The sequence below is a fragment of the Diospyros lotus genome, chromosome 12 (assembly GCF_014633365.1).
Source record: "Diospyros lotus cultivar Yz01 chromosome 12, ASM1463336v1, whole genome shotgun sequence".
NCBI lineage: Eukaryota > Viridiplantae > Streptophyta > Magnoliopsida > Ericales > Ebenaceae > Diospyros > Diospyros lotus.
In genome coordinates this window covers 7423871-7442292 of record NC_068349.1, presented here as the reverse complement: position 1 = coordinate 7442292, position 18422 = coordinate 7423871, and the positions used below count along the sequence as shown (strand labels likewise).

Genomic DNA, 18422 nt, shown 5'->3' with positions numbered 1-18422 from the left:
TGAAATGTAAATTTAGTAAGAATGCAAGAGTGGAAGATGGTGTAATAAAATTGGAAGACCAAATCTTATAAAGAAAAGACCATTTTCGATATTCGGGATTAGTGATTCAAAAAGATGTAGAAATTCACGAGGATGTCACGCTTAGAATTAAGGCAGGTTGGCTAAAATGAAGAAATGCATCGGGGGTGTTATGTGATGGTAAAATTCCATTAAAACTAAAAAGAAAATTCTATAGGACAACTATAAGATCAGTCTTGTTATATGGTTTAGAATGTTGAGCAGTCAAATACCAGCATGAGCAAAAGACGAGCATAGCGAAGATGAGGATGCTAAGATGGATGTGCGGCCATACAAGAAAAGATAAAATTAGAAATGAAGTTATTCGTAATAAGGTAGGAGTAGTGCCAATCGAGGAGAAGATGAGAGAGACTAGACTAAGATGGTTTGGTCACGTGAGAAGGAGACCAAGAGACGCTTCTGTGAAGAGAGTTGATGAAATGGAACAATTAGTCAAAAAAAGAGATAGAAACAGACCTAAGAAGATTTTGAGAGAGACATTAAAGTTTGATATGAAGTGTATGGACCTAAATGAAGATATGACAAAAGACAAAATTACATGGAAGTCTAGAATTCATGTAGTTCACCCCACATAGTGGGATAAATGCTGGATATGTTGTTGTTGTTGTAATTTGGGGGGATGGTTTATTGTTCTTCTTTATGTTTAACATAAAGTGTTGATAGTCTCATAGTCCTCATAATTTCATAATTCTTATTATGGGGCGATGTTTAGCTTTTCTGATGTGTTATTGACTTAGAGTTGCGTTACCTTACTAATATATACTTTTGCCTTGATTATCATTGTGCATCAATGATGATCTTAAGTCTCCAATGTGATAGTGAGAATATTTCTTCAATCCTTGGTTCAAGTGTGTTCTGGCAAGAAGCAATTAGAAGTATTTATTGCATGGCATTCTCTCCATATAATGTTGCTAATTTTCTCTTCCTTTAGGATTTTCTGTTCTATGTGCGTGCATATAGATCCATGTATATAATTTTTTTAATTTATCATGATGTCATACCTGTTTTGTTTTTTATTTTTTGAGTTATGGATGGCCACTATTCAGGCTCATTGATTTGGATGCATTTAAAAGAATAGGGTATATGGTTATAGTGGGTTGCATAATGAATATATTTCTTTAATGTATTACAGCTTTGGGAGAAATATTTCTAAAGCCAGGGCTTTTAGAAATTCGTCCATCTATAACATGACAAGGAAAGAAACTCATTTTTTTCGAAATTCAGTAAAAGGCTGTAAAACTTTTCATACCAAAGGTTTTTCATATTCTGGAACCTGTTGTGCCACAATATCGTGTAGTTATATTTGTTTGATGGGAGCACCTCTAGAATTTCTTATGCTACAACAACACTTTTTGGTCCTTCTCCCCATTTACAACTACCACCATAATGCTTTATTGCATTTTATTATGTACATTTATTTCTTTTCCTTCGTTGATAGAGCCTTTGTTGTGAACTAATGTGTTGCATGATGTCTTAATCTCATCGAAGTTGTATTTGCTGTCTGAGTGAGTATTTGACCAATTTGAATTCATTTTTATTTGATGTCTGATGTGCACTAGCGGGTTGGTCTGCAATTCAAGTAGCTTTTAAATTTGTGTGCTTATGTTTTGATGGAGTGCTTTTATTGCAGAGGATTTTACCAATTATCATCAATGGCACGGTTTTTCTGAGACATTGCCAAGAGTAAGTCATATGTAATTGTTATCTTTGAACTTCTGGCTTTAAATTCTGTGGATAGGGATTGATCCTGTGAGTAGAAATGGAAACCAAATACGCAAAGGTATTGGATAGTCGCCGAAGACTTTTCGTTGACTTGAAGAGAAAGCGGGCAGCCAGATGTGAAGCACATTTCTCTGGCACAGCCTGCAGTGTGCTGTCACAGAAGACCACCTTTAATTCTTACATCCATAAACTTCGGAAGAGGAGAAAGTTGGATGATTCCAAAGGCAAGAGTAGATGTTGTGCTTCTTGGTTCAAAAAATCTTTGCTTCAATGTTACTCAAATTATACTAAAAGTGGTATCCCTCAACGTCTGATGTTCTATCAAAGTGGCGAATGGATTGATTTTCCTCAGGATCTTGTTGGTTTGATTCAGAAAGACTTTCAATTGAAGAAGGCCGCCACTGAGGTGGAGTATAATGGTCATCCATTAGTTCTTGATTTTTTGCATATGATGAGTTTGGACTTAAAGACAGGTTTACAGGAGCCTATTGCCTGGATTGATGAGGCCGGTAAATGCTTCTTCCCAGAAATCTTTTCTAATGGTGATGAGCTTCATCATGAGAACTGCTACCCTGGCAATGAGAAAGATCAGGAGCATCTGTTTCTAGAGCCTGGTGGGTGCCAGGATATTAGGCTGCAGATTGAGATTGAAGTGAATGGATCGGATAAGTTTAAGGAGTACAGTGGAGAGTCAGATACAGTTGTTAAGCAAATTGAAGTGGATGTGAAACCTGCCAATAACCATTGTGATGTAGGAGTTGAGGATAGTAGTGTCAAAGTGGCTGATGCAAAAGTTGGTTTGGCTGCTGAGGGAAACCAACAAGTGAAGAAAAATCTGCTGACCACTATGGATGCTGTATTTGGATATATGGATACTGATGCTGTGAGGAAAATATTTTACTCGGGTATGGGATCATCTGCTAGTGTAGACATTGTCAATCTATATCCTGTCTCAGGTTCTTTGATGGAAGCTCGATTAGAGTTGTTCCACAAGCAGATTGAGGTAACTAAAAAATACCGTGGAGATGCAAACGTTCGATATGCTTGGCTTCCTTCATCCAAAGAACTTCTGTCTGGTATGATGATGTATGGGCTTGCGCATTGTGGAACATCCAAAATAAAATCCACTTATGGCATTGGTCTTCATCTTTTACCTGCAAGCTGCACTGCTACCAGGTCAGAGGTTTATTCATGTATTTGGTCTCTATAGATATAATATACTGCAATTGATATGACTCTTGGTTTCCCCTTCAACTAATAGAACATCAACCTATTAGAGGACTGAAGAGACCACACTCAGTGTTCTCTGTCTTGCTATTGGCGTTCATTATGATGAATAGTAGAACTGGTGTGGCTGGTGCATCTTTGTTTGTGGTAAATGGTCTTTCAATTTTGGGTTGTTGAATAAATCTTTTTATTATGTTTAGCATAACACATGCTTCAGCTGTTCATAGCAGAAGTGGCAATGACGCCACATCTACACAAAAAACATCTTTTTAATCATTTTTCACACGAATGAGCATAGCATGGCTATGGCTTTATTGTTGTTGCATTATGGAGAATCTTGGGTTATTCATTAAAGTTTTTGTTGTTTGAAAATAAAGTAATGAGTGGATAAGATCAACCATTCTGTTTGTTGAGGCAGGGATCTTTATTATGATACCAGTGGTTACTAGCAATGATATGTATAATTGACAAATCTTGTATTTACTTTTGGAAGTTTTGTTTTCTTTTTTTCCCTTTTCCATTGATTGGCTTTTTTTTCCCCTTTCCATTTATTTTGGGGAGGAGTGGGTATTGGGAATATGGAGCAGAAGCCCTGGGGCAGGGGTGAAAGACCAAACTCATGATCTGAGTCATTCACATTCCCCTGATTGGGATGGAGTTGCCATTGGGCTAATGGGACTCTATCACTTAGCTGTTTTTTTGTTTCCTCTTAATCCAGTGGTCTTTCTTCTTGGTTGTTTTTATTTTTTGGTTGCGATTCAATAGTTATATCCAAATCTATTGCGTTAAATGGGATCTGATATAGATTTTACTCTGTTTCTACCTGCTTTGTTTTCCTTTTTCCTCTTACAGTGCAAGTTATTGTGATGTTGACGAAAATGGGGTTCGACACATGGTGTTTTGTCGTGTAATAATGGGAAATATGGAGCTTGTTCATGCAGGATCTAAGCAATTCCATCCTAGCTGTGAGGACTTTGATAGTGGAGTGGATGATCACCTAAATCCTGGAAATTATATAATCTGGGATATGAATAGGAATACTCATGTCTACCCTGAATATGCTGTTAGTTTCAAAGTCTTATCTGATGCTAAAGGTGATTTTACCTCTTTAAGTTCTTACGTTGTTTGAGAGCCACTGTTTTTTCTTTTTCTTTCTGATATTGCATGGGGCCTAATATATATGACCATGATACTTTTCTACATTGGTGTGTTGCTGACAAATTTGGATGGCTTGGGACGAGTCAGTAAATTGATTTCTGTTTCCAATCTCCTATAACAGCCTAAAAGTTTGAAAGCTGCTTGGTGAAAGCAGTGTTTCATCAATCCATGCTTACTCTTTAAGTCTTATGTGCTAGTGGACTTGAACCGCATTCAAGATACGTGGGCTTTCTTTCCAGAGGGTGTATTATTTTTTATGTGGCCCTAGTATTTATTTTCTGAAACTTTTCAGCAGATAGCCTAGTACTTATATTTTCCTGCAGGGTTCTTGGTTGGAAATGAGAGCAAGCTTGATATTTCGGGTGTAACTACTTGTTCTCCAGAAACATTTGTTGCCTTAGAGTCATATCCAGCTCAATTGGTAAGTTTTGTTTTAATCTTCTTGTTCTACCTTTAGTTTTTCTTTACCTGTTTGTACTTATTCTTTTTATCATCTTGAAAGCTGGGAAATTAATTGAGGACTATGAGTGTAGCTTGGGTATAATTACTAATGTTACAATCTGGTTGACTACATGTGCTGCTATTAACTTTATGTGAATATTTATTTGATTGTTGCAGCCATGGTAGAGCTCAGATCTTTATCATGGACATCGCTGGAACTCATTGGCTGTTTTAGAGCTTGTTTGAACAGTTTGAGGAGTCTAGTTTGAGTACTACAAGCAAACATATTGATTAAGGAAAAAATCCTTTTTGTTATGCTACTAGTACTTGCTATTCTTTCAAGCTTTGCTGAGGAAGGTTTACAGGCCATAAAATAATGGACACTTTTGAACAAATTGACTGATTTATGGGTCTATATATTTTAGACTCCAGGTAAGTGATACATTTATGTCATGCTTCTGTATAGACAATGGAACTGAATGAATACAGTAGGATTTATGGCTATAAAAACTGCTAGTGTCTGATATGGCACTTGTTCAAGAGAATCTAATATGGTGAGCAAGCAGTCCTTGTAATGCTATAGATGGTTGGTGATAAGCTTGTTCTTGTTTGGATGCCTACAGGCCTCAGTTAGAGAGCCTAAGATCCAATGTTAATGTGTTTTGGGCCTAGGGAACAATAACAAATTTAGCAAGTGTCATCTTGTGTTGGACCAGCATTGTGTGGAGTCTGGACACTTGTCTGGATGCTTCTTAATTTTTGTTGTTTAACTTGGGCTTTTTAACATTTGGGGGGAAATGAGGGTGTAGAGGAATAATATAATATATCTCTAAAATGTAAAGAGAAGGTATATATGCAAAGAGCATACTAAGTACCTTAATTACAATAATATCCCTTATTGTATACTTAAAACACTTCAACACTCCCTCTCAAGTTGAAGCATATGTATTTAGCATGCCTAGCTTGGTACAAATGTCTCTCGCATGAGGACCTCTTAAGTGTCATAATGAGGAAATCAACCAATTGATCATTGGAGTCCAAAGACAACATCCTCGAAAAGCACCTTTCTTTATTAAAATGGCCATCAATCTCAATGTGCTTGGTTCTCTTGTGGAATACAAGATTTGAAGCAATGTGCATAGCCTTTTGATTGTCACACTCTTCATGTACTAGCAAGATAAGAGGGAAATACTGTAATTAGAATATACTAGAGGAGGAGAGTAGTATATTAGAAAGTATGTAGTAAAGGGTTGTACTTAGTTTGTTGCTGCATTGAGCAGCTTGTACATTCCCAGCACATGTAAGCGGTTACCTGCACATGGGGGAGGGTTAGAATTAGCTATAAATAAGAGTTGATTACACCCCACAACATATATGAAAATTCTCTGGAAATTCTGATTGTTTTCTCCCTTTTCCTTCTCTTTCTGTTCTATCTGCTTTTCTCCCTAAACCTCTCTGATTTCTCCCTATTTCTTTCTCAATCCTTCTATTGATTGAGAATTCTTAGTTAGATCCTTCAGGAGTTGACAACACTTAACTACATAGACTTGATGTTAATGATTTCTAACTTCTCAAGTAATTGTTTTAGCCATAGTAACTCACAAGTTGTTAGGGCCATGGTTGCATTTAGCTTCTGCATTGGATCTAGCAATAAAATTTTATTTCTTGCTATAGGTGATCTTACCCAATCAGCATTTGTATATCCCACAATCTAACTATGTCCATGATCTCAATACATCACACCTTGACTAGGGGCATTTTAATATATCAAAGAATATGAATCACTATATCAAAATGACTGTCACAAGGTGAATTTAGAAATTGATTTACTATATACACAACAAATGAAATATCAGGGCGAGCGACTGAGGTAATTAAGCTTGCCAACTAATCAATGATAGCACAAAGGGTCATAAATAGGCTCCCCCTTGCCCCGAAAGCAACTTGATATTTGGGTCCTCCCATAGGCTTACATCCAAGTATTCCTGTCTTCTCAAGCATATCCAAGGAGTATTTCCTCTGAGAAATATAGATTCCCTGCTTTAACCAAGCCACTGCCAAGAAAATATTTCAGGAAACCCAAATCCTTGGTTTGAAATTGTCATTGAAGCTGAGCCTTGAACTCTATAATACCAATATCATCATTGTCTGTAATAACTTTATCATCAATATATACCATCAAGAGAATATGGCGATCGGATTGAGAGTGGTAAAAGACAAAATGATCAGCCCCACTTTGAGCTAATCCGAATTCTAGGATAGCTGAATTATTGAATCTACGAAACCAAGTTTGAGGAGATTGCTTCAAGCCATATAAGGATTTTTGCAGGTGGCACATTAGGCTAGACTCCCCTGAGCAACAAACCTAGGAGATTGCTCCCTATACACCTCCTTTAAATCACTATGATGGAAAACATTCTTGATTTTGAGCTTTATGGAGAGGCCAATGAAACATAGCAATAAGTGATAAAAAGAGACGAACATAAGAGATCTTAGCAACAGGAGAAAAGGTGTCCCTATAATCAAGACCAAAAATTTGATTGTACCCTTTGGCTACAAGGCGAGTCTTGGGGCAATCAATGTGGCCATGAGGGCGAAACTTGATAGTAAAACTAACAACATCCAACAATAAAGTTGCCCTTTGGAAAAGGTACCATGTTCCAAGTTCCATTAGAATGTAAAGTGGACATTTCTTCAACCATAGCATCTTGTTAGCTTGAATGGGAGAGGTCTTCTATAATAGTCTTAGGAAGAGAGGCAAAAGACAAGTAATAGATAAAAGTAGAGTACCTAGGAGATAACTGTGATAACTAACAAATTTGGAAACTGGATGTTTAGTAGTGCAATGATGAGTACTTTTATGAAGAGCAATAGGCAAGTCAAGATTAGGAACAGAGGGAGATGGATTGGTGGTGGAAAGGCCAATTGGCATGAGGAATGAGTCCAGTGAGGGCTCTATAGGTTTGTTAATGATTGCAATTGTTGGTGGGTTCACATGTTGAGGATTCTGTTGATAAGGCTGAAGATTAGAGCAATCAAAGCGAGATGAAGATGAGGGTGGAGAAGAAGAGGGAAGATCAAGAAAGGGGACAAGCTAGGGTAGGTTAGGTGACACCGACTTGAGTAATGTAGAAGATTGAGGAAAATAAGGAGAGGACTCAAAACAAGTAACGTGAGCAGAAACAAAGTAGTGGACCAACTTAGGGGAGTAGCATCGATACCCCTTTTGAAGACGTGATTAACCAATGAAAACACATTTGAGAGAATGAGTTGCTAGCTTATCATGACTAGGGATGAGCTGATGAACTAAACAAATGCACCCAATGATGCACCCAAAGATATGAGGAGAGAGGGCATACAAGTCAACTTGAGGAACAAGAATGGAATGAGGAACTTGATCATTAAGGATAAAGAAGGGCATTCAGTTAATCAAGTAGCATGCTGTTAAGACAATATTATCCCAATATTGGAGAGGAACGTGCATATGGAGGAGTGCATGTGGTCTCAATTAAATGATTGGTTCTTTCATTAAGCAACCCTTGTTTTGAACCGACATGACTTGGACCTCATACATTCAAATGAATAACTGAAAAAGGAGATCTGACATGCTTATTGACTTGGGAAAGAATTACGACTGTGTCGACAAGACTCACTAAAGCAGAAAGACTAGACAGACAGGGAACCTTTTTCTTGAAACAAGTGCCCTAGTCGACAATGAATGTGTAGTGGTGAAGTGGTAGTTATGTAAGCCACTGATGAAGTATTTTAAGACAGATAGTAAGGTCCTTGAGACTTATACACTTGTGCAAATCATTTGTTCAGTCTTTCGATCTTGAACAAAAATGTATCACTGATAATAGTGGTAAATTTCCCCAAGGTGTGATGACAGTGGTAAAGACTCTAAAGTAGGAAGGGGTTTTGCATTTCCAATACCTTGGACTAAGGCTTGAGAACCATTAGCCAAGGCAAGTAAAGATCCCAAGGTGTTATGATGTGAGAAGAGTGAACGATCACCAAACATATGATTGGTAGCACTATAGTCAAAGTTCCGTGGACCATGAGAAGATGAGGACTTTGTAAAGCAAGCAGTGGGATTACGAATGTGAGCAAGGGATGTGATAGGTGAAGTGGCTTGTTATGATGCTTGTCCACTTGTGTTACCCCCCACAAGTAGGAGGGGGAACTTGCCTTGGTAGTGGCAAGAGCAGAGTGGCCTCCAGGTAAAGAGAGGGCTATCATCAACAATAATTTAAGAGGCTTGAAGTAATATGGAAAATACCTCTGTCAAAGGTGAAAGGCTATAATTTGTGTTTTAATCGGCTCAAGTTTTGGCTGAATCCCATGGAGACAAAGAATGGGGAGCATCTTATCCTGTTGCCCTTGTTACTTATTCACATCAACATCAAACGGCATTAGTTCATTAAAATCAGTAATGGCAGCCTGAAGTGACCAAGATAAGTGGTTATGTTGAAATCATTTTGTTGAACACGAAATAGAGCATCAATCACATCATATACATGTGTAATGTCACTTGTATACAGCTCACAGGCATGAGTTCATAGGACACTGTACTCATGAAGAGGTTGAAAAATAGGCATCGAAGTGGGCTCAATGGTCTGCCACATCGGACTATGTAACTGCGCATCCACCTTTCATTAAAGAGATTGATTATTCTCAGGAATGGTTGAGATGGTATGTGTTAAATGATCTTCAAGTTCATGCCCAAGAAACTGGATTTCCACTGCTGCAAACCATGCAGAATAATTGTTCCCATTCAATTTTCCTGTGGATTAGCGTATATGAGAATTGGGGAATGGTAATAGTTGATGTTAATGTGATAGTTATGGATGAAGACCGTGGAGTTGACAAAGACATGATGATGATTACAAACCTGAATCCGATAATCAGTGAGAGCCAGCAATCAAGTCTTAAAATTGCCTAGAAAGTAAGGGATTGCAAACTTGCAACCAGATCTGAAGTTGAGAAGCAGATCTGCAGACCACTGGAAGGCATGGCGAGTAGCGCCCATAAGGAGATCGGTGCCTGTAAAGTTGACAGCGTCGGAGCAGTGAAGCAGATCTGCAGGCGCAAAGCACTAGGAGTTGCAGCAGTGCCAAAGATTGGGGCCCATGAAGATGATGGCAGTTGGTGAGTAGCGCTGGTGAGGTCGACGGTGGCAGTGTTAGTGAGTGGCAGTGCAGCACAGCAGATCTGCGCTCATAGGAGTTTTGGCAACGAGCAGCAGCATCAGAGATTGGCACCAGTGAAGGCGAAACAGTCAGCGAGCAATGCTGGTGAGGTCAATGGTTTGCAGTACTAGTTAGGATTAGGGTTTGGGTTTGGCTTTGATACCATGTAGAGGAATAATAATATTTGTATATCTCTAAAATGTTTAGACGAGGTATATATACAAGAGTATTTTAAGTAGTGGCGGATTTACATGTGAGCTGGCTTGGGCTTCAGCCCACAATTAAAATTAATTTTTATATTAAAAAATTAATTTTTAATATAAAAAATAATTTTTTAATGTAAAAAAATAATTTTTAATAATAAATTAGTCTAAAAAAAATTTCAGCCCACCCCAAAATCCGTGATGTACAGTTTTACATCTCAAATAAAAATTTCAGCCTCCCTCTACATAAATTTCTAGATCTGTCCTTGATTCTAGGTACCCTAATTACAAGAATACCGCATTGTTCACTTAATACACTTCAACAGAGGGAAATTGTCTAGAATTGTGTTTGAAGTTTAAACAAGTAAGTTGAAAATCAGTTAAATCATAAGAGTAATGTGTTGCATATTGTCAGAGTTGGATCTGACAAAAGGGGAATTCTCCTCTGTATTGGGGAGAATTAGTAAGAGTTGAGGGAAAAAGAGGGAGAGAACATAGAGTAATGAGAGAGAGAGAGAGAGAGAGGAGGGAGAAAATGACCAAAAGTGTTCCAGGATGTTCTAATGGAGCGGGATCAGTTAGTCTTTATACTGATCCTGGCTCGGGAAAGGCGCCAAATGGCTGCCCAAAATTCAAACATTAGATATTTGGGTTTCAAAATAATTAATCAAATAAATACTACTAAGTTTGAAAATAAAAAATTAAAATACATCATACAGACTTATATTTCATATTATGGACTTCAACAAATTAATAATATATTATTAAGATATTTATAGTTATAACAAATTTTTCATACATTAATTTCTTGTGTTGATACTTATTGCTTTATAATTATTTGCTTACAAAACAATACTAAGTATTAGATATTTGTTTTTCGTATTTCTTGAATTATTTGCAAAAATAGCCTTGGGAGTATTAGAGCCAAAAGATAGAACAGTCATCTCACTCTTATAGCTCACCTGCCTGGCTCTTCCTCTTCCTGGCTTCCTGTTTCCTCGTGTCCATCTTTGTCAGTCATTCTGCAGCTCTGCCTCCTGATCCTCCTTTTTTGAGCTTGTTATAACCCAGATCTGGGTTAAATTTCAATAAGATTTCAACAAAACCTATGCTTGGATTCCATTGAAATCCAGGCAAAACCAGAGCTGAGTATTCAATGAGACCCAGCGTTTCATTAAAATCTGGGTTTGAAGTTTGGAACCACATCTGGGTTTCCTTTTTCTTCTTCAACCCCGGACCTGGGTTCTGCTTTACTTTGCCTTTTGTTTTTTAACCCAAAATTGTGTTTAGTGGTTCATCGGCAAATTTTTTTGACCTGGTTAAATCAAGCCAACTCATCGGTTCTTGATTGAACCCATTTGGTTCACCAGTTCTTTGGTGGATTTTTGTTGGCCATTTTATATGGACTACCTGAATTAGCTGACAATCAATTGACTGGTAATCTGATACCTGCTGTGACTATCCCGATTTGAGAACACGGCATTGTACAAATGATCCCTTAAGGGGCACAGAGTATGTGAAAGATTGAGTAGGAAAGCAGTACTACTACTAGAAATTAAGAAGCAAAATGGAAGATCATCCAAAAACCATACAACAGAGGACAGGCAAAAAGGTGTTCCATTGTCAGCCAAGCATATAAAGTTGAAATTATGTATTCTTAAGTCAGTAAGCTGAACTCTTTAAGTCTTCCTTGTCTTGTATAACATGAAACCCGGCTCTCATTGCTAATTTGGTTTATTGTCATCACTGAGCCTGTTAAGCTGTATCTATTCAAAGTGTAAAAAGTCTTGAGCATTTTTAGCTTGCCAAAAGTTCCATGCTTGAAGTGTAATGTTCTTATATTTCATTAGTGGATAGTAGGTTGTTAGACTTGAGTAGTGGAGACTCATAGGTGTACTCTGGAGAACATATACTCAGATCTGGTGTATAATTTGTACTTTATTGGGCCCTACTTAGGGGAGGTCTGCCCCAACTGGGCACTGGTTCCCTTGCACAGCTCAATGACTTAAATAACTGTGCTCTGCTGTTCTTGACTTTCATATGGTTTGTTAATGATAAGTTGTATGTGGAGCTTTCTGGATTGATGCTGTTACTGTACAAATGTATATCCTTTTCAATCTTTAACATTTCTTTTGCTACTAGGTAAATAACGCCCATCAGGTTCTGCCAGTTGTGATACATCAAGAGAAGGCTGCTAATATGGGCTCGAGCACCACTAGGATCCCCAAGTCTCCTTGGATGCCTTTCTCTATGTTGTTTGCTGCCATCTCAAACAAAGTCCCTCCTAAAGATATGAAACAAGTTGAAACTAATTATGAGTTGTTCAGGGTATGTCCTGTGACATTTATGGTAGCTTCTCTCCTTTTTCTGGGTTGGATTTTCATTTTTTTTTTCCTTTTTTTGTTGGTTTCTGGCAGAGGAAGGAGATCAGCCGGGATGATTTTGTTCGAAAGTTGAGGTTGATAGTTGGAGATGCTTTATTGAGGTCCACAATAACAAATCTTCAGTCTAAGGTAGGCCCTTTACTTTTTTGAGAATGAAGTTTACTTGGTGGGGTGGGTTATATGGGTTAATCAGCTGTTGCTGCCTTTTTCTTTTGACAGAACTTGGTTGGATTATCACTTGTAAATTCTTATGTACAAACATGAGATCTTTGGTTATTCATCTCAGATTTTGTGCATTGTCGTTCAAAGAACAAAATAATAGCATACCACATGATTAAATAGAAAAAGCTTGTCAAGTTCATTATATTCTATTAAGCAGTGATGATACCCAGAAATGCTTTGACATTTAGACTTCTTATATTTGCTTATTATTCCCAATTGTTTCTGGAATCCTTATTGGTGTCATCCATCTATACTTTTGTTTTTATCAAAATTTGTTTAAAAGCTATACATATGGACTAGAACTTGCTTGCATTCACTAACTTTCACATTTCAGTATTCATTCTGTGACTCTAATTTGTGTTTAATCTATATCTGACTGCCTATTCAAAAATGCTATCGTGTTGGGGTACTCCAAAAACATTGGTGACACCCCTAACCTTCCTGAAATAAAAAAGAAAAAAGGAAAAAGGAAAAGAAAAAAGCTGTGGAGGAAATAGAAAAATAGCAGGAGGAAGAAAGAGACAATATAGAAAGTGCACAATTGTGGGCTTTGATAGCATCATCTGCAGTTGATTTGTGGTGATAACATAGGCAATGGGCTTTGCATCTTAAAAAATATTACCCTTCTGAAGACTTTCTACCTGAGTTGGATTTGTGGCTTGGATTCTGTTAGAAGGATGCAGCCTTGTAGTATTATACATAGTGTTATGTTTCTCCTAGTTGCAACGAGTGAGTGAGTTTGTTTTGCATAAGCTGTATATACACATAATTGTGAATAGAGAATTCAAATCTTCTTTTTCCCTCCCTCTCTCTCTCTCTTCTTCACTGATTCTAATGAAGACAATTGAAGTATGTAACCTGGGCACAATCCCCTTCATTTTTGCTGTGTACTTCTCACCAGCTGCTCATAACCAGAGCCAGCAATTGCCTCCTCATGGCCTGCCTTTTGGGAGGTTGATTCTGATTATTGATGCCTGTTGATGCCGATGGGTCAATATATTATTGTAGGAAAATCTTGAAGATCAACGGGGTGTTTTTTGAGAATTTAATGACTCAAAAAAAATTCAGTCAATTGCCATGTGGTCTTTCGATCCCATGAGAGGCAGTACAACAAATTTTCTGTTGGAGAGGGCATTCCGTCATTCATGCCCTAGTGGGTAGTAGTGTCGTTTTGCATGGGATGGTAGGAGTTTGGAGAGGTCTTTTCGGCACCGTCTCCATTTTTTGGCTACTTCCTTTCCTGGTCCTGCATTGTATAAATGTTAGGTAGTCCTTATAACTATATATATATATTTCTGATTAGTAGTTTAACTCTCAGTGGAGCAAAGGTCTGACTTCAGAATTCTGCAGTCAGTATAGTTTCAAATAAGTTCCAAGCATTTGGTCAAGGGTCCATGATATCATTATTAGTTTTGCTAATTTGCAATATGTATGTGTGTATACTGAGGTTAAATTGGATCTATCTTTCTATTTGTTTTTGTTCTTCCCATTTTCCTTCTTTATCTATTGTTACTGTTTTCTTATTTTATATAACTTCTTGTTGTTTTCTTATTTTCTAGAACTTGTTGCTAGAAAATGTTGTTGTCTAAATACTGTCTAATTCTAGTGATAGTAATTGTGTGATGGTCCTCAACCAACACGCCCCCCCCCCCCCCCCCCTCCCGTGTGCGCGGTGGCCAGAGGGAAAAAAAGCAACAGCACAATTAGTTAATTGCTTTTGGTGTATTATTCTGATCAGGGAAAGGAAAAAGTTCTATTTGGAAACGATGCCAATCAGGATGGCACTGAAAAGGTTGAATCTACTCTTGATCAGGTAAAGGCTAATTAATCCATGCCATGATTTATATATTAATCTTCACTTGTGTTATTGAAGTCAGGAGTTTCAATTCGATGCAATATTAGAACCAGAACCTATCAAATTTGACCTGACTCTACAAATATATCAACTTTTGTTCAGTATATTGTTATTTTATTTTTTATATATTGTAACTAATAAAAACTATATATGTTCATGGTAGCATGTCAATTCGATCAAACTCTCTGTTTTCCAGTTTGATCTGAACATAATCAAAAGTCAGAATGGAGGAAAACTTGGATTGGTTCTCTGAGTTGGTTGATCCATTCCCATTTGCTGTCGTATGCTAACTTATAGATCCCAAGTGTTTTCATTGATTTTAGCCCATGAATTGATGTTGAGATATTGTGGTGGTTGATTGTTGAAACGGGGGGGCCTGTGGAGCTAGGAAATCTTTTGGTCCTGAACAAAATTGATACGGATCGTCTTTATGTTATCTTTTTGGTTCTCTTAGCTGATGGAGTGGGGAAATCCCTTCCGTCCTTAAATGCAATTTGTGGATCTGTTTGCAGGTAAACTCCAACTTTAAAAATGAACCGGATGCACTTGAAGAGCAACTTTAAAGCTCACCTGGAATCTAAACTACTTTTGAAGCATGAACTTTTTAGGCCGATACCGGACCGGACCTTACCTTTTTCTAATACGAGAGATCATATCATGCTTGTGGTAGGAATGCGTCGACATGAAGTTGTAAAATTCTAGTTGACCCGGTGAATTTTACCCGGTTTTAAGGCTTTAGGTGTGAAGTAATATGGACTGTGTTCGGTTGGAAGTTTTATCTTCCATTTTAATATGTGAACAACAGATGATGAAGTTGTACCGACTTGAAACCTCGCATATTGTAGATATATTTGTCTCTATATGATATATGTGTTCTTCCAAATGGACGTCTTCCTGAGCAGGTTCTTAGTCAGGGGGACACTACTTCAGCGCTGAACCCTTTCAGTCGGTTGGAACGGCTAGACCTGTTTTTGTTCGGAAGCAAACTATCTTAAATTCTTCCCATTAATTTTATCATATATGCACCTATACGGTACAGGAACTTTAACAGGAACCCTTCACACTGAGAGAGCTGATTTTTTTTTTTTTTTTTCTTTGCATTTGGTATTTCTGGGTTGCTTTATTTAGCTATATAAGTACACCAATAACAAAAAAGGGTAGGGAAGGCTTGTTAGGAAATAAACCTTTTAATATAACTACACGCACGCTCGCGTATGCTGCTGGTAGCATGGATTAGATGGATGGGGGGCGACTGACCCAATGTCTGTAATTCCATAATGTCCCATTAAACGGAGCAGTTTTGCTGGGTGAGTTGCAGAAGACAGTTCCATTCGAATTGACAAAAATGTCACTTCGTCATGGCAAGAATTCTGGTTAGGGAGTGGGAGTGGGTGGTCCTGACCTTCGGCCAATGTTTCAAACTTGGAACCTGTTCTAAACCTACCCTAGCAATGGGCCATGCTTAATAGATTGGGGCTTGTCCAGTGGTTCTTTTTTAGCATCCAAAGCCATTGGATATTGCTGTCAATAATGGTGGACTGGTGGAGGACATGTTGTATTCTGTGGTATTGTTGCGTGTCTTTTGTGAGACCAATGATTTATGTATAGATTGGTAACAACATTTTGGTTAGATGGGTGTGATGTATTTATTGATTATTTAAATTCACAAGTACCAGAGTAGGAATTAATTTTATGGAAGTAGTAGTGGTACGTAGGACAAGGAAAGAAATAGAGAGCACAAGAAGACATGGAAATGGGAAGAGAAGAAAAGGTGAGCCCGGCTTGAATGCCGGGCAGAAGAAGGGCAGGGCAGCTGGGGGTAGCAGAGAGGAGGGACAGTATGGTCGCAATCAGAGAGCCTCCGATCTGCATGCCCCTCTGCTCAGACAGAGGGGAGATAATGAAAGGAAAAAATATATATATATATATAAAATAAGAGAGATGAGAGAGGGTGACAATACAGATAGATAGAGAGAGAGAGAGAGAAGGGGGGGGGGGGGGGGGGGGGGGAGGGAAAAGGCTGCAAAAATGAATGAAAAACAGTCGGCAGAAGTGGGGGCAGCGAGGCGTCAATCATAAAGCAATAGATTGCAAAATCATTTTTGCTTTTGTCTCTTTTCCCCTTCTCTCTCTCTCTCTCTCTCTCTCTCTCCAAGCTGCCTTGTAAAATACGTATCACTGCAGAGTCTACTGCTCGTACATTGCATGCATATGGTTGGATGTACATACTTGGTCTTGTGTCTCGTTTGGCCTTTAGCACCCCATCTGCCTGCCCTTGGCCTTAAAAACATGTTTTCTTGTAAATTCCTTCCTAAAACAATTTTTTTTATATAAAATATAGCTAAGGTTAAATTATTCAAAAATAAAAAAAAAAAAAAACTTACTTTCACTGTATTTTTTAAATTTCAATACAGCCATCCATCTTCCTATTTGGAAATTGGAATTAATTATAAATTGCAGTCCAATAATTATATTAATATTTGGTGTTAATTTATAGAGAGATCGACGTCCAACCCTAATTCCATACAATTAATGTTGGTGGTATTGTCTTTTAGCGACAGTGATAAATAAATAACGATGTTAGAGATGATATTTTTGAAGGCGATGGATACCAAGGTAACTTTATGAGTGTGGGTGATTGATTTCAGGAATAAAAAGAAAGAAAGAAAGATGCCCAAAGCTGGTGTGTAACGACAATCCACAATATATAGATTATATATATATATATAGTATGACTATTAAAAAAAGAAAAATTTAAGAACTTAAAAAGTCAAGAATTAAAAATACCCAAAAACTTCAATGTTTTAATAATATAATATTTTGTCATACATTTTATTATATATATATATATATATTCTCAAGCCATAAAGTGTTGTACCAAAGCAAACATTCGTTCTATCTCTTCCCCTCCCCTTCCCTTTGGGGGTGGGGTTGGTGGTTTGTGTCCTGAAAAGCAAAGGGGCGGGCAGGCGGGGGATGAAATATACAAATGGGCGGGCGGGCGGGCTCCCACGGGAATCTCGCCTTGCCGTGCTTTCCGAGGAGGAGAGATACGGTTGTAAGGTCTCTTTTGTTAGTTTCCTTTAAGCTCCTTTGCTTTTGTTTCTGTCTCTCTTGCATTGCATTGCATTGCATCTGCATTTGCATTCCATCCATCCATCCATCCATGTCTTGTCACTTTATTTTAGTATTATTAATTAAATTAATTGTTTTATGGCTATTTACGTACTCTTTACTTACTGTTGGATTCTCCATAACATCTCTGGGCTTTCCTTTCCAACCCACCATTAATTCTGTTTTAATTAAAACAAAATATTATTCGTACAACTTTCACTCCATAATTAATAATTATAAAATCATCAATTAAGAATCAAGATGTCATTAATTACTTTATATATTTTTATCAAAATGAACGAATACACACACGCACACACATATATATATATGTATATATATTATAGGGCAGAGGGTGTGACTGTGAATTGTGTGTCTGCGAAATGGGGCATTGAAAGTTGACCCTACAAATAGAAAAACTGGTGGAAAGCCTTCTTTAAAGACAGTGAGGTGGGCCTCTCTTTATCAACTTTCTCATGCAACGTTCCTCGAGCTACTCATCAAATTAATTAATTTCCTCACTCAACCCTTCTACACAACAGACCTTCTCTCTCTCTCTCTCTCTCTCCTCTGCTCTGCAAATTAATATATATATTTATGAGAATAAGGTTGGGTTGGTTATGGGTTGGATATATGTTGTTTGGAGAATTAAATGAGTGTACAGATTTAGTGAGATGATAATTGACACGTTCATTTATATATAATTGATTAAATAAATATTAAAAATTTATTAAAGCCGGATGGGGTGAACCTAATCCCAAAGCTTCTTTCTTTCTTCTCTTTGGGTTCGGTTGGCATAGATAAATCTGACGGCTCACAGTCGCTTCTT

The 18422-nt window shown here is 37.6% G+C and overlaps 1 protein-coding gene across 6 annotated transcripts in view; it reads left to right on the top strand.

Moving 5' to 3' along the window:
• LOC127787136 (inactive poly [ADP-ribose] polymerase RCD1) overlaps positions 1-15362 on the top strand; it is a 32017-nt gene extending 16655 nt beyond the window's left edge. For 5 of the 6 annotated variants that reach the window (XM_052315014.1, XM_052315015.1, XM_052315017.1 and 2 more), the window contains 7 exons: positions 1709-2976; positions 3880-4121; positions 4509-4606; positions 12161-12346; positions 12436-12531; positions 14363-14437; positions 14992-15362. In XM_052315014.1, coding sequence (XP_052170974.1) covers positions 1838-2976; positions 3880-4121; positions 4509-4606; positions 12161-12346; positions 12436-12531; positions 14363-14437; positions 14992-15042 — 1887 coding nt within the window. In that variant the 5' untranslated portion in view covers positions 1709-1837 and the 3' untranslated portion in view covers positions 15043-15362. Of the gene's footprint in view, positions 1-1708; positions 2977-3879; positions 4122-4508; positions 4607-12160; positions 12347-12435; positions 12532-13632; positions 14114-14362; positions 14438-14991 lie in introns of those variants that run through there. The other variant, XM_052315019.1, reaches the window with a different exon arrangement.
• The last annotated feature ends 3060 nt before the right edge of the window (positions 15363-18422 follow it).